The sequence below is a fragment of the Ciconia boyciana genome, chromosome 8, assembly GCF_034638445.1.
Source record: "Ciconia boyciana chromosome 8, ASM3463844v1, whole genome shotgun sequence".
Classification (NCBI taxonomy): domain Eukaryota; kingdom Metazoa; phylum Chordata; class Aves; order Ciconiiformes; family Ciconiidae; genus Ciconia; species Ciconia boyciana.
This window is the reverse complement of record NC_132941.1, coordinates 45,641,451-45,667,561: the sequence shown is the minus strand read 5'-3', so window position 1 is coordinate 45,667,561 and position 26,111 is coordinate 45,641,451. Positions and strand designations below refer to the sequence as shown.

General features: G+C 43.0%; 1 protein-coding gene across 1 annotated transcript in view; it reads right to left on the bottom strand.

Annotated features, from left to right (window-relative positions):
- Nucleotides 1-3,030: 3,030 nt before the first annotated feature.
- The window catches only part of MSMB (microseminoprotein beta), a 35,673-nt gene continuing 12,592 nt past the window's right edge, over nucleotides 3,031-26,111 (bottom strand). Inside the window, exons 2-4 of the mRNA XM_072870476.1 lie at nucleotides 6,107-6,215; nucleotides 3,874-3,976; nucleotides 3,031-3,160 (exon numbers count right to left, since the gene is read on the bottom strand). Of these exons, the coding sequence (XP_072726577.1) occupies nucleotides 3,031-3,160; nucleotides 3,874-3,976; nucleotides 6,107-6,215 (342 nt within the window). The remainder of the gene's footprint in view (nucleotides 3,161-3,873; nucleotides 3,977-6,106; nucleotides 6,216-26,111) is intronic.

Below are 26,111 nucleotides of genomic sequence, written 5' to 3'. Positions count from 1 at the left end.
GGACAGGCTGTGAATCTGAATGTTCTACCAGCTGTAAACAGCAAGATTCATGTCTGAGAACATGAATCCTGTCTGTACACAGATGGCACCTGTAAGATACAGGATAGAATAATGGCTTGGTTTTTTTAAACTTCCTCTCATGGCCTCGATGCTTGGGTAGAGTCCATCTGAAATGACTCAGGAGTTATAATGCTCCCAGCCTTTGGACAATTTTCAGACATTATGTAATGGGATGCCTCATCTGCTTCTACTCTGTCTGAGAGTACTCAAACTGGCAAACTTAAGCACGCTGTGAGGAGCTCAGGGCAAATGGATTTCAGTGGATTTTGTTCTGTTGCAGAGATCTGATTGCGATCTGCAGCAGAACAGAAAACTGGTGCCCACAGAACAACGGGAGAAAAAGAAATTAGCAGACTTCAGTGATGCAGAAAAGGAATTAACTGAGGAGGGGAGGAAGATGGCAGGAAGGAAAAAAATGGCCGCTTCCTTTGGAAGACTGCACAGAACTTGACCTCTTGTATACAGAGACCATAAATGCAAAGCTCAACTTCAGTCAAATGCAGGTCACAATTCCAGACTCATCAACACTTTCAATTTAGGCTATGGTACTGCAGAAAAGGAATAATTCAGGGGTTCAGAAGCAGGTGTGTCTACTGAACTAAGAATATCTCTGCAAATACTGAGAAAGTTTATACCACTGCCTTCAGAAATGTTATCAGAGCACATTGCTTTTTGGTTCCTGTTATATTCTTAGTCTTTGTATTCTCTACTTGTAGTCTTCCTGAATATAATTATGAAGTCTGGATCTTGTTTTTGACTGGTTCTATTAAATAGTTCCTTATCACTAAGGGACACCTGATCAAGACGGATACTAATTGTGTGCCTAAATAGTTGGGTACAAAGCTTGTTCCACAATGTGCTATAATTGACTATCTGCGTAAATACACCACAAGCAGGTCCCGTATCTTCCAGATATGGGTAGATGTTAGAAAAACCTAATTCAGCAGTCAGTTTTGGGTGAGTTTGGAGGTAAACTACAAAATAAATGGGTGTTGTAACAGACAGATTGTCAAGCTAGCTCTGGTAAGTATGTGATCAAAATCCCACTGTCTAAAGATAATAAGGGAAGAGGTATCCTCTGTTCTCAAACTAAGGTATTTTGGGTGTTAAGCTCTGAACTTCTACATACAGCATCTTCCTGGGCTTCACGAACATTGGTTCAGTTACAACTCAATCCTGTGCATGCTCCTGGGCAGCCTGTTGACACCTGTGTCTTGTCTGATGTGGAGCACAAGACCTCAACTGGTGTTGCACATTTTTTTGGTAGCCTAGAAAGGAGAAAGTGGGACAGATGCAGCTCAGATCATCTTACCCTCTTACCTCTTTCCCAGTAGGTGTAATGGTTACTGCTTTTGATGTGCCTTATGGGCTTTGTGACACTTTTAGTCTATTTGCACAGTGATGTTAGCAGCTTTGGCTTCTAAACTGTTGTATGAAGTACTTTACTGTGGGCCCTCTTCCAGGAGGGCATGTGGCAGGTAATTTAAAAGAAGTGTAACCAACAGGGTTGCCTTCCTGGGGAAGGAGAAAGGGAAGCAGAGGTGGAATAAATCACTGGGGCATAATTCCTAGGGTTCTGTGTTGCTTACCAGAGCACATGTGGTCAAGGCTGACCTAAACTGAGGTTTGCCTTGCCCCTGCAGACAGCAGGACAGGACCCTGCTGACAAGGTGTGTGCTTGATCCATAATTTGAAATTAGGAACTACGGAAGCTCTGACATGCTCTTTCTGTTACAGGGAAATAAACATGGAGACATAGGATGCTCAGTCACTTGTGGAAAGAGGCAACTGAACAAATGTACCCATAAAGATTATGAAGGAGCACCCCAAGGGAGAGCTTATACCAGCACGTGTATCCTGCTCAGTTATTGTTTGTGGATTTGCCAAGCTGCTTCCCTGTTTGAGCCCAGTCCAGATCAGTCTCTCCATCCAGCCACAATCCTGTCCATTGGCCAATTTAATAACTTGAATTTCTTAAGGGTTAATCTGAATAAAACTACCTGAAAGGAGGTTGTAGCAAGGTGGATGTCAGTCTCTTCTCCCAGGTAACTAGTGATAGGACAAGAGGAAATGGCCTCAAGTTGCACCAGGGAAGGTTTAAATTGGATATTAGGAAAAATTCTGTCACTGAAAGGGTTGTCAAGCCTTGGAACAGGCTGCCCAGGGAAATGGTTGAGTCAAATGGTTGAGTCCCTGGAGGTATGTAAAAGACATGTAGATGTGGTGCTTTGGGACATGGTTTAGTGGTGGACTTGGCAGTGCTAGGTTAATGGTTGGACCTGATGATCTTAAAGGTCTTTTCCAACCCATATGATTCTATGAATAAATGACCTTCCCTTTTACCCAAACCCCAGGTTGAGGAACGGTTCTGCTGTGCTGTGGGTGCAATGGAAGTATAGTGCTGGGTTAGACTGGGTAGCTGGTGGCTCTTGCATTCCATAGGTTGGGCAAGCTCCAGGGAACCATATAGGATAGAAGATCATCATACAAGACATCATCCTAGAGAAGAGAGTGTTCAGAAAGTTTTTAAAGCTGCTTTTCACTTCTTTTCCATGGCTTTTTGGAAAGTTAATTCTTTAGGCTTCCATCCTCAAAGAAGAAAAGTCACATGAATTTCTGATGCTTCATCAGGTTTTATTTTAGCTTTAAGATACAGCTGTGCACAGATAACAGAATATACTCCCTGGCACTGAAGTGTGACTGGAGAAGAATTAAAATTAGCAGCTACTAAGAATACTTAATGTTAGCTTTAATTTCTGCTCTCAAGGAAGGAACAAGTCAGTTCTTTCTTCATGGGGAAGCAGAAGGCAGAAAAACCAAGGGAGTCTTTTGTGAGTAGATGTTCGATTTTATGTGTTAGGCTTTGAGTAGATTTCACTCAACAGATGCATTTCTCAGTGTTTTTGAATTTGAGAAAGAACCCGTAAAACAAAAAAAGGAAATATGCTCCAAATCACCAAACCTTCTCTGTTAGCCCACCCATCCCTGGACTTGACAAGCTTTTGAGTAATCAGCTTTCTCCACTACTTCATAAGTGCAGGTCTCCTTGTTGAAAATGCTTACACACTCCTCTTCATTGTAGCCAACTGGTCTTGTGTAGCTGTCATTGGGAAAAGAAAGACAAAGAGGTGATGAGACCAACAATTAAACAGCTTCCATTTCAGATGGTATCTACACTTTCAATATGAAGAGGCTATGTTGAGGTGTTCAGGAGCAGAAAAGAGAGCTCACAACAAAGCTCCTAGCTCAAAAGTTACTTAGCCTGCTGCTTAAGCAGGATTAGGGGAAAGTTGTTGTTTACTGATCTGACTTAAACACAACAAACATCCCTTGGGTGTATTTGCTACTCAAACATCATTGATTTTTCTTTTCAGCCACAATATGGAACAAGAATTTCATGAGTGGTTGGGTGTCACTACAGTAAAAGTTACAGGCATGCCAGTGTATCTTTAGCTGCTTCTCAGAGTAGAGGGGCAATGAGTGGCTTTGGGAAGATCTGGATTAGGAGCAGTAGAAAATTCTTAAGTAACTATGTGTTCTCTCTTGAATCAGTATCTTGCCTGAAGTTTTATCCCCAAGAAGAATTAAGTCCTTTTTTAAAATCAAGAATCTTTTTTTAAACATGAGCTATATTTGTCAGAGGAACTTCTTGCATGCTCAGTGATGATGGTGTTGGGTTAATGCATAATTTTGTGATATAAAATGAGTGAGAGAAGGGTCATGGTCATTTCTCAGGGACCCCTGTGTGAAGGGAAGTGCTCTGTACTGTATCATGGCAGTGGAGAAAAACCCCCACTGCTCCTCTGAACTCACCTGGAGCAGCAGCTGATTCCACTTACACTACAGGTGCAATTATTGCAGTTACTCATCCAGCTGGAACCAAATTCACGCAGCTCTCCATCTGCGTCACGGCAGCCTGAAAATGTAGTGTGCAAGCAGCCTTCAGTGTCAGACCTATTGTACAAACAATGCTATTGTTTGTACAAAATGGGTGGGACCTTTGAGGGCTTTTTGCATTAACGTCCCTATCTGGCAGACACTGAGGGTCCCCAATGGAGCAGGACTGCTACTATTCTAACACATGGAGAAGGGTATCTTCCATCCCTCTGTTTCCTGTGGTTCTTAACAGCATTGGATTTCCTGGAGTAGCTCATCTTTAAGTACAGGAATCAGAGCACCCAGCAGAAAGACAACCAGACACAGACCTGGTCAGAATTAAGATAAGGCTTTGACTTCCCCCCTCATCAACACCAACTACTGTTGACTCATTTAGAGCAAGACTACATCTGCCTGGAAAACTTTTCCCAATCCTCAGCTGCAGTAAGAAAGCACATATAGGATACAAAGTTCCTGTCCAACAGTCATGGAATTGCAGACGACACCAAGCTGAGTGGTGTGGTTGATATGCCTGAGGGACAGGATGCCATCCAGAGGGACCTGGACAAGCTCGAGAATTGGGCCTGTGTGAACCTCATGAGGTTCAACAAGGCCAAATCCAGGGTCCTGCACCTGGGTCGGGGCAAGCCCCAGTATCAATACATGCCGGGGGGTGAAGGGATTGAGAGCAGCCCTGTGGAGAAGGACTTTGGGGTACTGGTGGATGAAAAGCTGGACATGAGCCAGCAATGTGTGCCAACTGGATAGCCAGAAAGCCAACCGTATCCTGGGCTGCATCAAAAGAAGTGTGGCCAGCAGGTTGAGGGAGGTGATTCTGCCCCTCTGCTCTGGTGAGACCCCAACTGGAGTACTGTGTCCAGCTCTGGAGTCCTCAGCACAGGAAAGACATGGACCTGTTGGAGCGGGTCCAGAGGGTGGTCACAAAAATTACCAGAGGGATGGAACACCTCCCCTATGAAGAAAGGCTGAGAGAGTTGGGGTTGTTCAGCCTGGAGAAGAGAAGGCTCTGGGGAGACCTTATTGCAGCATTTCAGTACTTAAAAGGGGCTTATAAGAAAGATGGCGACAAACTTTTTAGCAGGCCCTGTTGCAATAGGACAAGGGGTAATGGTTTTAAACTAAAAGAGGGTAGATCTCGACTAGATATAAGGAAGAAATTTTTTACAATGAGTATGGTGAAACACCGGAACAGGTTGCCCAGAGAGGAGGTAGATGCCCCATCCCTGGAAACATTCAAGGTCAGGCTGGGCGGAGCTCTGAGCAACCTGATCTAGTTGAAGATGTCCCTGCTCACTGCAGGGAAGGGTTGGACTAGATGACCTTTAAAGGTCCCTTCCAACCCAAACTATTCTATGAATAGACTTCCTAAATGAGTGATCTGGAAAGCAGGATTTTATGAGGACAGGACAAGACAGAGTGGAGGATTTGGGGGTTCTAGGTTGTGTCTTTGCCTGTAAATATGTTCTTTCTTTTGTAATGTTAACTCATTTTTCTAGTAAGAGCTCTAGAAAAAGCTCTATTTTGGGACACTTGGTTTATTTTGCATACTGGCTCACATTGGCTCTTCTTGTGTCCAAATAATTGCGTGTTTCTTTTGAGCACTTGTTTTCCTGCAGCTCCACTCATCTGCAGACTGATAGACTAGCTGTGTTCAGGAAGAGTAGTCCCAGACTCAAGGGGAGCAGCCATTCTGTGCTTAAGAACTTTCCTTGGGATAGGGAAGCAACTAGTGAGTAGACTGGCCAACATGCTGAACACTTGCTAGCCTGTTTCCTGCTTTATACTGACCACACACACACATAGAGAAAAGTCCTTCTCCTCCCTTCTCTGTATTTCTAAATATGCTGCCATAGTGAAAGCATAAATTATTAATTTATAAATCTGTATGAAGTAAGTCCATGTTATTTCTCTGGACAAAATTAATTTGTAACTTGGCCTGTGTGATGCTCATCAGATAGAGTCTTTTTTTTTTAATAACATATTATAAATTCCCTGCTCTCCATACTGCATTTTGCCCCCCATTTCCTAGTGGTTTCTCTCCCCTGTTTCCACTTATTTCTAAACTGTGATAAATTGCACTCAATGGACAAAACAAATCAGGCAGTGGTTGTGGTGATGTCTGTCAAGCTGAGGACAGTTGACTTCTTACCTGCAATCTCGCTACCAGGCATGCTTGACTCCAATGGCTGAAAGAAGCACTGAGCATTGGACAGTGTCACGCTAATGGCAAGAACAAGAAGGCAGGCCAAGATAGTTTTCTGAACAAGAGAGCAGAAATAATATGAATGTTTAAGTAACTATTAAGATGTCTTAATGAGAAATACTACCATTAGAAATAGGAAAATACACTGCGGTTTCAAATCAAAATCCATTGTCTTTTGCAGTTTAGACACTATAACACACAGTCAGGAATACCGAGCCATTTAGAAGGAGCAGAGGCAGAGCATCATTTGAGAGGCGAAAAGAACGTCTGTCTTTCCAAGCTGTTAAAATCAAGTGTTGCCTAATACAGGACTGAGACTCAGATACTCTTTGTGAAAAGAGTGTGTTTTATCCTTTTTTTCCCCTCCCCATTAATTTTTATTGTAATTATGTTCTCCATAGGATTGGTCACCAACTGTCTCTGCCAGTAACCTCACTCATAGTTGTAAAAATTTATTCACTGGAGTCTGAAGAACCCACTGGGTGTTTCACCCTAATATTGAAGAGGAACAAGCTGAAGAACTTTAGCGGAAGTTGAGCCCTCAAGATTTGAGCCTGCTTTGAGCAGGTGGTTGGACCAAATGAGCTGCAGGTATCCCTTCCAACCTAGATAATTCTATATTTTATGACCTTTGTCAGCTACTTTTTCTGAAAGTTCAGCTTCAACTCCTCAGTGGGTCCCTTATCCTTCAATATTAGTTTGAAATGTTTGAAGGGCTTTCATTAGGGATATGAAGGAAAGAAGTGCAAGAACTCTAGGGTGGAATTAGCTGTAATGAATTTAAAATCTTGGTAAGAGAGGAAAGGTAGACCAGAATAAACAATGACATATACACACATTAATATTGTATTTATATGTGGGTGTTTTGGATAGAGTAGAACTGGTGACTTATAAAAAGTCATATCTGAGAGATGGGAGGAGGGAAGAACTAGCATTTAATTTTGCAGAGGAGACGTTAAAACCCACAGAACTGCAATAGAGCTGCAAATGAGTAAAAATCAAGATAACGTTTTTGGGTGTAACTAAATGTTCAGACGTTATCTAGACTTTTCACAAAAATGAAGGCCAGTTCTAGGTTGAGACACAACAGAGCTGCTTTTTGCCAGAAGAGAGATTATCTCCCAAGATTACAGGTAAGTTAAAACAGGTTATAATAAAAAGCGTTAACTGGAGTCCTATTAGACATCTCCTACCATATACATGTTGATATCTTCTACCCAAGGTTCTTACCTGCCTGTGCCTATCTGTCTGACTTTAGCTCTCAAAACACAGAATTTCTACTTTCTCCAAATTGCTTAGATCTGAGTACTGAGATAAATCCAACAGAACTTCCTTTAAAATCTATAGCAAAATGCCATGGTCTTTTACAGTATAAGATGTAAGGACTCACCATTCTTGCAGAATTATAAGGCTTCCAGTAAGGAGACGACCTGTAAGAAGCTCATCTTCTCAGAGAACTTATAGAGAGGGAATTTATGATATCAGTCCTTGAGCAAACTGAACATGCATGAATAACGCCAATGAGGTTTCTGCAAAATGACCTCATGGGGTGGACATTATTAAAATAAGCCAATTATATACAGGAAGGTTTGGTTTTGAAAGGCACTGAAGAAATAGGTGTGGCTTTTGTGCCACACTAGGTCTGGAAGGCAGTTATGGGACGTACTTCAAAAGGAATTTCAAGCCTGGAAGGAATATTTAGCACTTGCCCTGAGAAACCCATTAGAGACATCGTGGTTGTCACTCACAACAAAATTTGGATGCCTAGTTTGAACAGTCTAGGTTTTAAAAGAGAGGAACTTTGAACAATCATTCAGTTTTCTTGTTCATCAGCTGAAGATGGAAGAAGGCTCTTGTGGAAAAGGAGTGGTGGTTGGAAGGGTTATATGTAAAGCAGGGTTTCTGTGGAGAGTGGCTGGCATCTGGAGGCCCTTAGGAAAAGGTCCTAGATAACCATTTTCTTCCTTCTTCAGTTTTCCATCATGTAGAAGATCCATATGCTCAGGTCCTCTGTGAGTGGGGTGGAAAAATAGGCATTGTATATTTTCTTCCTTCATCCTTGTAGCCAGGGAAAAATGGTCCCTTTTCTGCAGAGGCTGTACATGTCAGGGGCAGACTTGCTTTCCAAATGCTTAGGACAGTAATTTGATAGCAAAGGAGTCAAGTACAGTCCCCTTTTGCTTAGCTTTGGTCTAGTTGATTCAAATATTGCAAACTGTGTAGCCCTGGTAATAAGGGGAAGATTTCTTCCCCTACCAGGGCTACACAGTTTGCAATACTTGAACTAACTACTCTGGCTGCCTTATTGTGTTGCCTTATTGTGTGGGTTTGAGAGTTGAGGTTGAACTCCAAGCTGGGGTGGCTATTCCACGTCTTCTACCCAAACTCTAGAGTTGAGATCTAGCTCAGGAAGTCCATGTGAGAAAGCCAGCATTATTGTAATGCCTGTCACAGCAAGACCACCACTCACAGGGACAGCCTTAGCTGGCTTTCAACTCCGTAGGCTAGGTAGATCGGTTTTTCTTCAGTTACCAGATCTTTCTTTGGGATGGCAGAAAAGAGCTGAAGTGCTTGCAGGTATTCATAGGTTTGATTAAAGCTGCCCACAGTCATTATCATTAATAAGTTAGGTTTGGCAATGCTGATGTAGGCACTGCCCTGAAACAGGAGATGACTAACACCACAGCTACATGGCTCATGCCCCTGATTCCTAATCACTGGTAAAACAACAAAACATGTCAGCCCATGAGCACAGGCACTGGGAATTTCTTTACTGACATCAACGGAGTCCAAATGTCCCCTTTGGATCTCTCATAAATGTGTATTAAGCCAATTGAACAGCATCATTGTGGTTTGGGATACTGTCAGTGTTTCAGAGGAGGTATTTCAGAGCATGTGCATTTTTCTATTAAAAAGAGAAAAAAGGCTCAGTAGATAAAGTAATACACCCTGATCCTAGACCAAAGCTGCCTTTTGTGTTGGTTGGAGTGAAGATGGAGAGAGTTAACACTCTCCCTTCTGATGTCCTGTTCCTATGCTGCCTGACCTAATTGATTTACACCTGTGGGATGGCTAAGTATGGGCCCTAGCTTTGTATGCTTGCTCTTTGTAACCTTTATGGGCTGAGAAGTAACTATTTCACCTTGGCTGAAAATACTGTGGGAAGTAGCAGAGAGTCCTATTCAAGATATTGGCTCTCCATGTCCTCAAAGGTAATATGGAGAAAGTATTCCATGACAGTTTGGAAGAAAAGGACAATCAAATTACATTGTCTTAATTCTGTTAATATTACTGAGCCATTTAATTTTTCTTGCACGTTGTGGAGTTTACATGCAATATTTTTCTTGACAGGTATCCTGCAGCAGTTTTTTTATGTGAACAAAAGTCACCAGACACATAGCAATTTGTGATGCTGGTGTACTGGTGTGAGACTTACGGAATCTGTTACAGCCAAAACCCAGTCAACTTGCTGGTTTGGTGCCAAGTGACAGAGAATGTGTTTGTTACTCAACTCCAAAGAACAAAAATCCAACCAATGTGCATGCATGTTCTCTCTCAACTTTTCAGACAAGCAGTGACTGCCCAGCTGTTCCCATTGCAGGACCTTCCCTGTTTTCTAGGTGCAAGCTATGCCAGGTACGGAGAGAAGTTCTTGCAAGCACCTTTCTTTGGAACGCAGCAGGGAGCAACCTGGCTAAGCCTGGGCAATGTCTAGGGACAGTGAAGAAGCTCTTTGTGTGATCTGTGAACTCAGGGGACCCTAACAACATGCTGCGGTGCTGAAACCACTCAGAACAGCAAACTCTATGTAGATAATCCATTCATGTATTGATTACGGAGGTAATTTGTGTCCCATATTATGCTGCTTTTCTTCACGTTGTTCATGTACAGGATAACAGGTGCCTTGCTTGTGTGGGGAACAGGTATCTCCAACACATTGCTCTGTTGAAATCTCATGTTGTCTTCCCAATGGGTTTATTTCTTACTAAAAACATTCTAAGAATATCAGTGCTCTGCCCAGTTCTGTGCCCTCTTTCCACTCATGCTGATGAACAGAGTATCCTGTTTCTTCCTAAAGCAGGGAAAAATCTTGGGGACTTTCTTGAAGATTTACCTCACTATTTTACTTAGTCATTCTTCAGCTAGGATTTCTGGTTACCTCTCACTGACCACAGAAATAATGAGTAATGCAAGAGTATCAGCCTTGTTTTTTCTGTATCTTTCAGTGCTAGGCAATTAACAGAGAGAAATACAGCATGATTTCGGAGCAGTAATGTTATTAAAAAACCCCAACAAACTAGCTAATACCTACGAAAAGCATTACTCCATAAACAAATACAAGCTAGAAGAGATGCACTAGAATGAAAGCAGTCCAGGAACCTTGTTTCTTAATCCAGCATCTCTGTACTACTCTCATTCTTGAGAGGGATCTGCTTTCTGTAGGAGAGAATAGGTGCAGGACTTCTTATGGAAGATAAGTTCACATATCCAGGCATTAAAACCAGTAGGTTGACTGATACTGCCATTAAGAGGGGGAAAGCAAGAGGAAGCATGAGGCATATCAGCTCACAGATCATAAGTAAACACAACTTTACAAATAAATTTGTCTTGACCTTAAATGGACAATGCTATGTATAATGTACATTGGTTTTGCAAATGTGGCAGACTGTTTAACAACTGTATGTGAGAATGGACAAGTGTTTTAAGGAAAAGCACAAGCAAACAGCACTGAAATATACAGTGCGCTGTTGACACAATGTCGTGGATGGAGTGAGCGTGCACTTCACTCGTAAGAGAGAAGTAAAAATATACTTTATTGATACAGAATAGGGAGTTAACAAAGTTCAATGCGACAGTGTTTTAACAAGATTCGATGGCGAGGTACACTTGATTATTTACTGCATAGAGGACAGGGTCAGACAAAACTGTCAGGGAGACCCTCCCGTTGAGTCATGAGGTTCGGAAGGATCCCCTTGCTTTCTAAACTCCTTCTCAGAGAGGAGTCTAGGTGCGGCTAGATCCAGTCCTAGTCCCAGACTTGGTCAACGGTTTATATCTAAAGGATTATATATGCGCAATCAATCCTTTATATCACTTAGCTAAGATTTCAAAGTTTAGCATGCTATTAGTCACTTAGATCTGTTGCGGCAAGGAATCTCTCAACCTCGAGGAGTAACCTTGAGAGGCGTCCCTGCTCAAGGGGAGATCCTGGCGTGCAGCCCGCTGCCGTGCAGGAGAGCTCAAAGGGCTCTCGGGCTGCTCACTATTTATGGGGATAAGATGATTGACCCATAGTCATATTTGCATGCCGACCACAGGTTTTAATTTCTTCGGTGGGCGCATTGCACAATAGCCCTAGGCTATTGTGTTGTTATCTGTCTCCTGAATTCACTTTGAGCTGATGCAGCCATCGTGACCAGATGCATCCATTACAATCACCGCTGGTGGTTATCACCTAAGCAGGGTTACAGGAGATAAAGGTCGGGGGCAGGGGAAGCACACCGTCACACTCCACCCCGTGACTATAGTCAATTCATCTTATTCTCACAGAGTGGTGGTACGGTCACCTCTTGCCTCTGTGCCATAAATAGTATATTGATAATTTATGCACTTATAGATCCACAGTAAGTAGACAGTGAAGCACTGCTATTTGTTATGCGTTAATTTGTATGTTTTGGGTGGTTGAAGTTGGGTTATTTGTTTTATCATGTGCCAAACCTTTATATACAATATAATTATAAGCAATAGACACACTAATGTTAGAGTTAGTAAAATAACAACTGGGTGAAGCATAAGATTAAACACTCCCGTTGCTGTCGGTGACCATCCAAGAAGAGTCTCCCACCAATGGTGTTCTCCATCCTTCTTTACTCTTTCCAAGACATGGTGTATCTCTTCTGCATCATGATGAACGGTGATCAGAGTTTTGTGTCCAATTGTTTCGTATGCGTTCTAGCAGTTGACACAGGTCATCGTGTTGTAGTAGTTTCTTCACCAATGTAAGATTCATTCCAATGGGGGTAGGCAATAAATCTCGACTCAATGTATAGTTAGATTGTAACAATTGATAAGACGTAACAGGAGCTGAATAATTGAAGTCACATCCCACAATTTTTGTAAAGTTACAAACACAAATATTTGAGCGATTGCTTGTATCTACAGTAATGTTATCTACAAATATAAAATCACAAAGGGTTCTCATACAAACACATACAAGTACAGTTTCAGGGGCTTCATCAGATATGACAAACATTTTGTTCAGTGTCAAGACAGATGTCTTGGGCTTTGAGGGTGTTACTCTCACAAATAAATCCTTGTTGTTCCTGTACAACGCATGCATTAACATCAACAGTTTGCCATTTGTTTCCATTTTGGTGGGCCCATACTCTATGTTCTAATGGATAGAGTACAGTTCCATTGTGATTTAATCCCAACACAATGATTGGGTATATGGTGTATACCAAAGCATTGTGTATTGTTAAGACAAAAGCTGTGGCCTTATTGCTAATGGGGTCATAAATGAAATTGACTAAATACCACCAGGACTGGAATTCTTTCTCAAATTTAGTTGCATTATCCCAAATTACCTTTCGAATTTCAGTGGGTAAGGTGCCCTCTTCACCTTCTCTTATAATTGCTGCTACCATAGATTGCATCCACAGTTGAGCTTGGATACAACTAAGAGCTAGAGAACCATTGGTTTGGGCTACACCAAGTGCATCCACAATCAGTTGGTGGTCCCTTTCATTAATTCTTTTCCACTGAGGTAATATATCAGATAAGAGCCATTGGTTAGTTCCCAATGCTAATAGAGAAGACTGTAATGGGTGTTCTAATTTGTTTAAATCACTTCTTGTTGTGCTCAGTTTGTTCACGAGTACTTCGGCATCGATACTATTTAAGACTCCCAATCCTGTCCCTATTATACCGGTCACATCTCTCCTTGTTCGTCTTGGAGAGGTGAGGGTTCACCCATGTAACCATGCTAACCATCCTGCATAGGACATACCTAGGAATGGTGAACAGGTCGGTTTGATTGCAGACATATTAATTTGCATCAGTAGTTCTACTCGTTTAAGAGACCATGATGGATTAAATAACACTTGTTGTTGGCCTGTATTTTTGATCACATATGGTCCAACTTCAGAAACCTGTGGGGATAGAATTGTCTCATCCTTTACAGTCAGGGCGGATGTTGTGCTAGGCTTAATAATGTCTATTTTAAATTTAAAGGATAATCCCACACGATGGTGAGCCCAGAGGCAGACTACAAAAACAGGTTGTACTAAGGTAAAATTGTACCAACAGTCCAGTTTTTCAAAGGCGCAAAGTTTCGTATCTTTGGCTATTGGCCTTGATGTAATGTTGTACACAGAAATCTGAGATGCCTTCTCATGGGTAGACCCATTGATCATCCGGCATCTTATTTTAATTTCTTTCCCTGCTGTTCCTCGGAGCTGGGGAACTTTATCATCAGCTTCATCTTTATCCCAGCTCCATTCATTTTCTAAGTATGTTTCAGTTCCGTGCATGACCACGGTGGAAAGCTTTAAATCCCCCTTACTAGAGTGTATTCCCATACTTCCAGTGTACTTAACACGAGCTTGGGACCATGGCCATTCTAGGGTTCTTTGACCACATGCTAAGAAGAGCAGCATTGTTAGGGTTTGGAATAGTAACATGAACACAGCATTTCCATCTGCCATCTTGTGGGGTGCTGTAAGAGAAAATAGAGACTTGTTTCGGTGGGGAGAGTCCGAACAGGTTACCCCATTAAGAAGAAGGAAAAATCCATCGTGAACTAATTCTGTGTTTTGCACCACTGCTATCAGTAGCTTCCCAGGCAAGTGGGCCACGAGGTTTAGTTAAAGTCATAGGCACAGTACCGATAGATGGTAAATTGACCATCACAGGCTGTCCTGGCTGTAATGTCATTGGATATTCTCTTTTCCTAGTAGGTGGAGCGCTAAGCTCAGTTTTTACAAAGAATGCTCGGCTTACAGGGCTTCCAGTAGGCCCATACCGATTGTTTAATTGATGGAGTACTTTGGGAAGTCTCGTATCCCATTGAGCTTCCTGTGGTTTGAGACTCCTTTTCAACAAGCCATTAGCTCTTTCTACCATCCCATTTGATTGAGGGTAGTATGGGGTGTGGAAAACCCATCTAATTCCCTCTTGTTTTGCCCAATCTTGCACTTCCTTACAAGAAAAGTGTGAGCCATTATCACTCTGGATAACATCAGGAGTAGGTAGATTTGAGAACCAAAATGATAGCCCTCGCACTGTATTTCGCCCATCGGCTTTCCGACATTTAGTCGCCATAAGCAAGCCGGAGACTACTTCCACTCCTGTAAGGATGTATCGATATCCTGCAGAGGATTTGAATGGTCCGATATAATCAATTTGCCATGTAGACCATAAAGTTTTCCCTTCATTAATATGTAAAGGTGGTGCTTTAGCAGGATGATCTGCTTGTAATTTCAGTCTACACTGAGGACATTCTGTAAGAATAGTTTCACAAGTTTTTCTATTTATAGGCCAGCCTTTACTCTGTGCAGCAAAGTAAAGTGCTTCTTTACCTGTGTGGCCTAGGTTTTGATGTAACCATTCTCCCAGTCGATACCACTCAGGATTTAAGGCGATTTTCCTAATTTTAGTTAGCTCATCTACCTTTTGATTCCACTTTGTGGCTGGTTGATTATCTTTAGCATGAGCTTTTACCCATCCCATCTTGAAAGGTGTTTTCCTGGCTATATCTAGTAATAATTGCCAATCTTTGTTTCTCCAAACTGGGGATCTATTTACTTCCCAATTCAAGGTTTCCCATTCACAGAGCCACTGTGTGGCACCGGCCCACACAGCATAGGAGTCTACATATATGATTTTTGCTCCATTCTGTGCTGCCAAAACAACTGCTCTTATTTCTCCTACTTGTGCACTGCCTTCACCTTCTTCTACTACTTGTTTGCCGGTGGTAATGTCTAATGCAACAGCCTTATATTGCCATTTACCATTTACCCTTTTTGCTGAAGCATCTGTAAACCAAATGTTTTCTGTTGGTGTACCCTCAGTGAGGGGTGGTGCCACCAGAATGGGTGAAGGTTTAAAAGATTGTTGTAATGCTAAAGGGTCTGTGTTTATGGGCATCTGCAATTTGGAAAGCTTAGTGTGTCCTTCAGTTAGTTGCATATTTTCTGCAACTCCTGTTAGGTAGGCATACCATTTTCGGACAGTGGGTTTTTGTGCAACTCCTTCTGGGGGAGCAGTCCCCTTTAGGATTGCTTCTAGTAAATTAAATGGTCCTCTAGTTTGCACAGGTTGTCCCTGATGTATTTTCTCAACTTGTTTAACTGCTCGGACTAAAGATAAAAGTCCCTTTTCCCATTCAGAGTATCGTTGTTCTGTTTCTTTAAATGCGGTTGAGCTAAACAATAAAGGTCTTTTTGTCCCATCGGGCCCAGTTTGGAACAGGTTACAGTAAGCAGCATGTTCGGTGAAACCCCATTCGGCTATAATAGGGTCGCGGGGGTGCACTGGTCCCAGTGACTGATATGTTTTTAACTCTTCAGTTAGAGTTTTGACTGCCTCTTTATGTTCTAATTTCCACTCCCAGGGTTTGCCTTTCCGTAAGAGTGAGTATAAGGGACGGGAAATGATAGAAAATCCAGGCACATGTTTCCTCCAATATCCTAAAGTTCCCATTAATTGTTGTAACTCCTTCCTTGATTGGGGCATTTGCAGCTCTTCAATTTTTCTTAAGGTATCTGGAGGAATCACTGCACTGCCTGCTATCCACCAAGTACCTAAAAATTTTACTTCTTTGCTTGGTCCCTGACATTTTCCAGGTGGAATCTCAATTTCTGCTTTATTTAGTGCTTGCCATACTGCTGCTGCCGCTTCCCCAACCTTTTCAGGGGAAGTTCCTCCAATCAGAATATCATCTATATATTGGTACAGTTTCACTTCTTGGGGGCGTAAGACTGTCTGTAAAAGTTCAGCAAGCGCAGCATGAGCAATCGTGGGTGAATGTTTATACCCCTGTGGGAGTCTGTTAAAGGTGTATTGTATTCCCTCCCAAGTGAAAGCAAACTTCTCTTTATCCTCCTCCTTTAAGGGAACCATAAAGAACATATCTTTTACATCTAGGGCTGCCATCCATGGGTGTGCAGCTGCTTGCAAAGTAGCTGTTAAGTTGGCAATGTTTGGCACAGCAGCTGTGAGCGGGGCTGTACTGGCGTTCAGGCGCCGATAATCGACTGTTAAACGCCACCTCCCGTCTGGTTTCCGGACGGGCCAGACAGGTGAGTTATATGGGGAGTGCGTTCTGGAGATAATTTGTCGTTTCTCCAAATCAGCTATGACTTCAGAAATTCCATTTCGTGCCGCAGCAGACATGGGGTATTGCGGTACGTTAGTGATTTTTGACTCGGGGAGCGCAGGGGCTGCGCGCAGTGCCCGCACTGCAGCCTCCCGCCTTCTGCTGGGGTCGGGATCGATGTTCGAGCCGAAGGACCACACGCTGCCGTTCGGCAGGCGCCAGGTTCGTCCGTTTAAAACATCGAAACCTAAAATATTTTCATGGTGAGCTTTAATTGCAAAGCGAGTACTCGACATGCGCTTCTCGCCCGGGAGCCATAAATTGACCTTGGCAGTTTGGCACTGAACACTCGCTCCGTTCACGCCGGTAATTTTAACTCTTTGCCGTCTGGGTCGTACACCCAGCTTCTCGGCATCTTGTTGTGTTAATAGTGAAATTTGTGCTCCCGTATCTATTAAAAACTTTACCAATTGTCTTTGAGGACCAACTGGAATTAAAATGTATGGGCCGTTATCACTCATCCACTGATAAGCCTCCACTTTCCGGACAGGCAGGCCCAATTGCCTTCCGGACACTACTCGTTTTTGACTTCATGCCCTGCAATTCCTCCCTAAGGGGGAGGAAGGGGTTGTCTCCCCTTCTGGGGTGTGGCGCAGGAGGAGTTGAGATACGCTCCTTCCTTTCACCGTTATCTCGTTTTTGAAATGCTTCAATTAGACTCAAAATTATGCCAGTAGGTTGACCTTGAATCGCAGCTCTGGGAATGCCTAAAGCTAATGCATTCCTCCACAACTCATTCCTCTGTTCTTGAGATTCCGTTTGGGGGTTTTTAAATTTGTTTCCCTTCGATCTAGTTTCTGTTCCCCGTTTTATGGGTCTTACTTTGTGATCTCCTCCCCGGGGCTTCAGGTTTTGTTTTTCAGCTGGTGCATCGTCCCAGCCCATCTCACGGCTGTAGTTCACAATGCCGTGCATCAGTTCTGCCCAGGTAGGGAGCTGCTTGTGGGCATTTTGAGCGTTCTCACCTAGTCCCTCATTGTGCTCTGTGTCTTTCTTGATCTCATCTCGTTTTGCAACTAAATGGGATTTAAGAATTGCCGGGGCTCCTCTAATCAGTGGTTTTAACATTGCGAAATCTACTGTAGCAGACAGTGGGACATCATGGGACCCTCGTTTGTGCATGGCTTGTATACAGGCGGCTTTTGTGATGGCTGTAGAGAGCTCACTTAAAGATTGAATGGGAATTATGGAAGGTTCACCTCGCTCCATGCTGTCTATTCCTCCAGCCCAATAAGCTACTCGGCTGGTGATAGAATGAGGTGTATTTGTCGGGTCAGGTCCTAAATTTAAGAAAAATCCCGGACCCCAATAGCCACTTGCTTCATCCTCAGTCAACATTATTCGGTCACCGCCACTGAGGCATACTCGCCACAAGTATTCCGTTTCAGTTTCACCTGGTTTTCTGCTATATCTCTCTTGCAAATTTGTCAATTGCAACGGATCCCAGGGGATGGTTCGCGTAGTATGTCGCGGATGACCACCCCGAGGACCCACAGTTCTTTCTGTTTTAACAATGGGTCTGGCTTCATACTCAGGAGGATTTGTGGGGAACAAAGGGTCGTCATCTTCTGGCTCGCTGTCATCGGGATCACCCCAGATGTCTCCATCCCAGTCTTCAGGGGATACTATTAGTTTCCTAATCTGTACGATGTCGGGGGGGCGGGGAGCCTGTATAAGCATCATCTCGACCTTTTCTCCCAACTTTTGTCTTTTTTCCTTTTCCTCCTGTAACTGTTTCTGGAGTTGTTCAATTTTAAAAGATAGTAACAACTCAGTTGCCTTTCTACTTTCTATTTCCTTCTCTAGGTCCTGCTCCTTTTTATTTCTGTTGTCTCTTTCCTGATGTGCAGCTTCTAAACAGGTACCTAGCATCTTGCAGATAATTCCTTTCCCTTTTCCATCTTTTGTGTGGCCTCTAGTTACTTTTAGGTGTTCTTCAATGGCTTCCCAATTATGCCAATTGTCACGAGTCCATTCTGCTGAGAATTTGGGACTCGGATTCACTCCATGCCTCCGTAAATAATCAGTGATACTACTTGCCATCCTGCCGACTACGCCAATTTGTCGTGGATGGAGTGAGCGTGCACTTCACTCGTAAGAGAGAAGTAAAAATATAGTTTATTGATACAGAATAGGGAGTTAACAAAGTTCAATGCGACAGTGTTTTAACAAGATTCGATGGCGAGGCACACTTGATTATTTACTGCATAGAGGACAGGGTCAGACAAAACTGTCAGGGAGACCCTCCCGTTGAGTCATGAGGTTCGGAAGGATCCCCTTGCTTTCTAAACTCCTTCTCAGAGAGGAGTCTAGGTGCAGCTGGATCCAGTCCTAGTCCCAGACTTGGTCAACGGTTTATATCTAAAGGATTATATATGCGCAATCAATCCTTTATATCACTTAGCTAAGATTTCAAAGTTTAGCATGCTATTAGTCACTTACCGAGGATCTGTTGCGGCAAGGAATCTCTCAACCTCGAGGAGTAACCTTGAGAGGCGTCCCTGCTCAAGGGGAGATCCTGGCGTGCAGCCCGCTGCCGTGCAGGAGAGCTCAAAGGGCTCTCGGGCTGCTCACTATTTATGGGGATAAGATGATTGACCCATAGTCATATTTGCATGCCGACCACAGGTTTTAATTTCTTCGGTGGGCGCATTGCACAATAGCCCTAGGCTATTGTGTTGTTATCTGTCTCCTGAATTCACTTTGAGCTGATGCAGCCATCGTGACCAGATGCATCCATTACAATCACCGCTGGTGGTTATCACCTAAGCAGGGTTACAGGAGATAAAGGTCGGGGGTAGGGGAAGCACACCGTCACACACAAACATATTGTAAATGTGGTAGAAGGAAGTTTTATCTCAGTGGGAACATTTTTGTTAACTTCAAGGCTCATATACCTGTACCTCAAAGCCCATGCCCTCAGATCTCTCCTGGTATAAGGATTAACAAAGCATTGTATTAATCTTACAGGCAAGGGGCACAGATGCTGTGAGTGACTTGTTCCAGGTAGCATGAGCCTCTAGGTCAGTTCTCTCTGTTTCCTGGGCCTGGTAAACTCACCAGAATTAATTTTCTTGCTTCTGCGGTGCCAGCTCTTGTTTGTGCTGGGCTGTTCAGATTCTGTTTCAAGTACATGTGGTGGAGGAGGTGCCCTTGCAGTGGAAGATGGGCTTCCCCACCCACGCATAACTTCTGGAAGGATGTGCTAATCATTGATCAAATGTGCTGTTTCTTCCCAGTCTCATAACCTTAATGAATATATTAAGCATGAGATCCAAAGCCTGTGCTAGATTTCTTGTTTGTCACTCATGCTTTTACTGGTGCTGCCAGCAAATCAGAAATCTTGCACTGAGAAAATCATCTTCATCTGTAATAAAATTGGCACCTAGATTCTAATAAAACACTTGGGACTCTAGGAGGTAATGAGGCTCCTAATTATAAATAAATAAAGGTCCAAATAAGGTAATAAGTAGAATGAAATTCTATTTAATTTAAAAGTGAACTAAGTATCTGTGAATCACTTGAAATGTGAAGTCTTACTGAGGAACTACCCACATTAAGAACATGAATGTGACTTTATGAGATAAACTAATTTTCCTAAGTTTCAGAAGAAAAATGTAGTCTTAATTTGTAAGACTATGGTAGGGCAAAACTTGGAATACTGAAATCACTCCAGTATCACATGGCACGGTTCCAGACTACAACAAACTGGGTGTTAATCCTGACATGTGCAGTTCTCAGTGGTTTGAATTAAAAAATAATCCATGAGGAGCCTGCAAGTCACTTTTGTTAGCAGTAAAAATGTTTATGTTTAAAACTGGAATTTTAAAAAAATATGAAGACTGATTTTTCTCAAGAAACAGTTCTGTGAGCTATTTAGGTAGGAAGTCTTTGGATCTCCATGCTCAAAATATTACTTTCCCTGCTGTGCAGCTGTTTGTTCTGTAAGTGAGAACATTCCTTCAGGTACCAGTTGAGACTGTGTCCTGTGTAATTTTGACATGAGCTGGCAGAAAAGGGGAAATTTCAAAACTGTTCCTCTCCTGCAGGATATAAAAACTCTTTGGAGAAAACTTACTTTAAGGCCTTAAGCAACATGAGAACATTTATTTCCACATGCTGCTGTTTAGGGGAATTTTGAGGAATGACATGATTAAATCAGTGAAGGAAAGTCAGATTTTAAAAAGGCATATGCAAACGTTTATACTAGAAAAAGCTGAACTGACTCCAATGCTGGCCCCTCATATTTTTTCAGCTTTGCAGGAAGCAATTGTACAGAAACACGGAGTTACTGACTGATATCCAGCCTGTGGTGTGGAGAACTTTAAAAGGCTAAGAATGTAATACCAGTGTTTGCAAAATGCTTGGATTTTTTTCCCCAAAAGGAGGTAGCTTAAGTGAAGCCATAAGAAAGTTTAAAACAATGTTCATAAGCAAATTAGCAAAAACAAATCCAGAGAAAACATACCATGTTAAATCCTTTTGATTTTACTGATGGCTCACAGAGCTTGAGATGGGTCGTCTTGAGAAGCAAGTACCCCTGCTGAATAAATACAGGCTGACAATTGATTTTGGGCCAAGTGAGGATCCCTACCCTAAGAATGCTCAGCTGTGTGTAACCTTACACTTTTACAAGACAACAGACTTGTCGTGATTATGGAGCATCATTAAACAGTCCACGTGCCCTGGAAGGTGTGTTTCTTCTCAAACCATACAACAGTTAACTGCAGATTGTTTTGGGTTTTTAATACTCAATTCTGGAGCAAAGAGACCATGTAGAAACAGCATTTTACAGGGTACTGTTGCCTGGTCTCCTATATGTGGGCAGATTTAGGATACTACCAGTTGATAAGTGGGAGATTCAGTTTTGAAGCCCATCACTGGCTGGACTTCTCTCCCCAGGGAATGTGGGAAAATTTTATACTGAAGAGACATAAGGCATCTGCATGGCACGTGGGAGTGGTGAGGTGAATGCGTTCCTCTTTCAAAGAAGATGATATTGCCTGGTATTATGTAAAAAGAACCATCATTATGAAGTGTTTCTGGATGTTTCATCTAGATTTATTGTATTCAGAAAAGCTCAGTGATACCAATGCAAGCAATGACAGAAATGAGACATTTTATCTGATTATGCATTTTGCACACTGAATTCGAACAATTAGGAGATTAAAAGGGAGGTGCTGAAGTCCTCTCTCTTACAAGATCTCCCATGTCTTCAAGTTTCTCTGTGATGGTAAAGCATCTGTAGGAAGGGGAGGAATTCCACAGGGCAGAGAGGTTCAGAGCAGGTGGGTTCTTAGCCCACACGAGAAGAGACGAAGCACTCCTTTGAGGGGTCACTCTTCTGCACCACATCATAGTTGCAGCTTTTCTTGTTGAAAACTACTTTACATTTATCTTTGTCATAACCAACAGGAGTATGAAAGCTGTCATTGGCAAAGAGAAAGCAAAGGTTAGACTGAGCAATAAAAGATTCAATACTTCAGTGGTTCAGTGATTATAGCTTGAAGTAGTGCTGAGTGAGGTACCTCTGAAACTATGGCTAAGGGCAGCCTAGCTAGCTTGAGTGCCACACAACTACAGCTTCCAGGGCCTCAAATGATGCCTTCGTGCACTGCGCTGTGTAGATGCACCAGTATGCTCAGCACTAGTATAGGGATTTCTAGCACAGCACTCTACAGTGTGACATAAGCATGGTCTCGGCATGTTTTATGTCTTTTCCATTAATTTTTCATTATTGCCAGTTTGCTTAGAATATGCTCAACGTTTCCTGACAGATTGAGTGTCACCTGAGCAAAGGTGATGATCGTAATCAAGCCACTTGGCCCATTGAGAAGGTTGGATAAGCGGAAAGGAGAGTGTTGTAGATAGATACTTCAGAGCAGAGCCTTGTCACTCTAGGGTCAGTGTGTTCACTGAAGAAAAGCATCTCTGGAAATGGATTCAGATCATCATAAGAAGAGGAGCTTCACTTAAGTCCCTTGTGGAATGAATTCCTTCCTACCCCCACTTTCCCTGCTAAGGAAAGACTTAACTGCAGTGTAAGAGGGGTTCACAAGCTGCTCAAAATTAAAGGCAAACACCAACTGGATGTGTCTGGAAGGGCCTGTGTCCACGCCCAGTCAGCAGAAATTGAGCTAAAGTAAACACAGCCAAGGATCCAAATGATCAAGAGCTATACGTGGCTTGCCCTAGCTCTGTGACAAGGGTGAGGAAAGGCTCTCTTGTACCCTTAGAAACTCATTTACTCCCAGCAAAGGGAAAGCTGTGGTCTTCCTATGGGCAATGATGCTACCAAGAAGTTCAAACTTACAGGGAGCAGCAACGCATTGCATCTTGGCTGCAGCTGCACCTGAAGCAATTATCTGTCCTCGCGATCTCTCCAAAGGGGTATAGTTTTCCATCCAAGATACAGCCTGCATAAGACAGCAGCAAAAGAAAATATGTTCTTTAAGCCTCCACATAAAGGCTGAAAAGTTTAAAAGTGATTGCAAGTTTTCTGAAAATGTTTTTCTTGGCAATAGTAAAGTAGAAGTCACTTTGTTCTCCAGGTTATTACTTAGACTATTTTGAGAGCCTGAGCTTGTTTTTTCTTCACTTGTTAGAGACAGTTTCAGTGTGACAGATCTGGGGTGGAAGTGAGCAACCAAACAGCCAGGTCTGCCACCTGGCACCACACTTTATTCAGAACTACTCTCAAGTCCAGCATCAGCTCCATGTGCTGGAATAGCAATAGCAACCCACCACCAAGAGCAATAATATTGCTGCAACCATACCCAGTCCAGCGGAAGAATTTGTTTTTCCCTACTTTTGGAAACTTGGTGCTGGAACCTCCTATTCATGTCTTTCTGACATCTCCCCCCTCCCTTGTATTTTGAGCCCTTCCTGGCAGCTCCACATAGAGCCAAGCTGCCACAGGACAATCAAGTGAGAGGACCTTCCCTGTTCTTACCTTTGTCGGCCTCCCCTGGCTTGTTCATTTTAGAAAAGCAGTATGCATCACCCAGGTTCACTATGATGCTCATTGCAACAAGGAAAGCCAGAAACCTCTTCTGTAAAAGACACACAGAGCCCATGGCATGAATTTAATCCCACTTTGATTATGTTTGTTTTCAAAAGCGAATTTACTGAACCTTAAGCAAAAATTAGAAATAACCTTATGTGTACATGAAAATCTTGGAAAAGGGCACTCCAGATATTTCACTGCATTTATGACTTTTTCCTTTAGGTGGGAAGAGACAAAATGATATGACATAAATGTGTCAGCAGCATCACTCCCTGCCAAAGTCCAATCTCTAGAAATCACAAAAAGCTTCAATAGTATTATACACTTGAAATCCCTGTCAGACTCTTATTAGTGCTTTATTTATTGCCTTTGAGTCAGATTTAGCTATTTCTCCAGGAAATCACTGTATAGCATCCCATTGCTTCACTTTTGGGTACAGCAATTTCTCCAAATTTGGCAGTGGAGTGGAGATCTCAGACCTAATTATATTCCAGTAAGTTTTTTGAAATAGGTGGCTGGGTAGAGAAGAGAGACACAAATCAGTGTCTCAGGGCAAATTTCCAGTGCTGTATAATCTGCTTAGCAGCATGAGCCATCTTGTCAAACCATGCACACACAGGTCTTGAGATGTCACAGTACACCCTTCCTTTTGTCTAGTGGTGGCAACAGCTAAACATCTGTAAGAGCTCTTCAGAGATGTCTGCTGGGACCTGCTGAACAACCAGGACTTTTTTGAAAAACCCTGCATAACGTTGTAATGGTGGTTATACTGGGGTAGAGGGACTGGAGAAGCGTGAGAGACCACACGGTTATTTTGATGGGTTGCTCAAGCTGGATAACTTGAGACAAAAGTTTAGGAATGGCCAGAGGCTGAGAAGCAGTGGAGGAAGTTATTTTTCTTGATAGCACTTGCAGATTAACATGAAAGGATAGTAAAATGAGTAGATCTTTCCAAGTTACTGTTCTGAACTCCAGAGTCTGTTGCTACTTGAAACTTCGGTTTAAAGTAGCAGTGAGTGGCTTTGTTTTTAGGCAGATCTGCTGTCTACCTTGGGTTACTTGAATCATGAATGTCAAAAGACACAGAAAGGTCCTGAACCTTAGGCAGATGGTGAGCTGCACTTGTTTTGGCTGGGATAGAGGTAATTTTCTTCATAGTAGCTAGTATGGGGCTATGGTTTGGATTTGTGCTGAAAACAGTGTTGATAACATAGGGATGTTTTTGTTATTGCTGAGCAGCGCTCACACAGAGTCAAGGCCTTTTCTGCTTCTCACCCCACCCCACCAGCGAGTAGGCTGGGGCTGCACAAGGAGTTGGGAGGGGACACAGCTGGGACAGCTGACCCCAACTGACCAAAGGGCTATTCCATACCATATGGTGTCATGCTCAGCATATAAAGCTGGGGGAAGAAGAAGGAAGCGGGGGATGTTTGGAGTGATGGTGTTCGTCTTCCCAAGTAACCATTACATGTGATGGAGCCCTGCTTTCCTGGAGATGGCTGAACACCCGCCTGCCGATGGGAAGGAGTGAATGAATTCCTTGTTTTGCTTTGCTTGTGTGCACAGCATTTCCTTAACCTATTAAACTGTCTTTATCTCAAGCCATGAGTTTTCTCAATCTCTTCTGATTCTCTCCCGCATCCCACTGTGAGGGGAGTGAGCGAACGGCTCTGTGGTGTTTAGCTGCCTGCCGGGTTAAACCGTGACATGAACCAAGGGGAATCTCCTCTGTCTGCTGTGGAAAACGCTGTTTTAATCCTTGATGTGCTGCTTTCTTACAGGGCTGAGGGACATTTATGGTATAGTGAAAGGGAGGAGGAGGGTCTACAGAGTAGTGGAGTAGTCTGGGAAGGGTGTAACAATTTCCGTAGTGTTCTGTGATTTGGAGTTCCTGAGGCTTTGGGGTAGAATAGTTGCCATGCTGAGGACCATAGCCAGAATGAGAAGTGAAGAAGAAAGAGTGAAACTCTCATACTGTGCTATTCTGTGGTGCCTGGCCAAAGGAAAATTGTCTAAGCAACTTCTGTTCCGTGAAGTTGTAGGATATAACGTTGCAGCTGGTCTCTGCTGAGGCTCTACGTGCATTTGGCATGGATCTGTGGGGCTATCTATGCTGTGCAGCTTCCCGGGGCTTTGTGAGCTCAGGGAATCATGGCTTTCTACAGAGGATCTCAACATGCTTGGGATGCTGTTTGCTGTATATTAGTCATCCACCTTGAGTCTGGTGGTGGCTTTCCTCCAAACTGGTTCAGGTGTTTGCAACAGCAGGGGCCAGTTCTACCAGAGGTCTTACTGCTGTAACCCATGTCTTTATAGAAAAGACTAAAATCCTTCTTTTGCTGTGCTGGGCTGTCTTCTGTGAGTGTTTTACCCTTTGTTTGCTACAACATTTGTCCTTATCTCGCTATGCCTAGAAATGCCAGTCAGATGAACTTGGGCATGCTCCTCTCTCTAAAGCCCAAAGTTCTGGACCTTCCACTGAATCTAAACAGAAGCAGAAGGGGAAGTCTGTGGTGTCTAATTGCTGTCTGAGCTGGCCTTATGCTGTAAAAACCAAAGCATACATC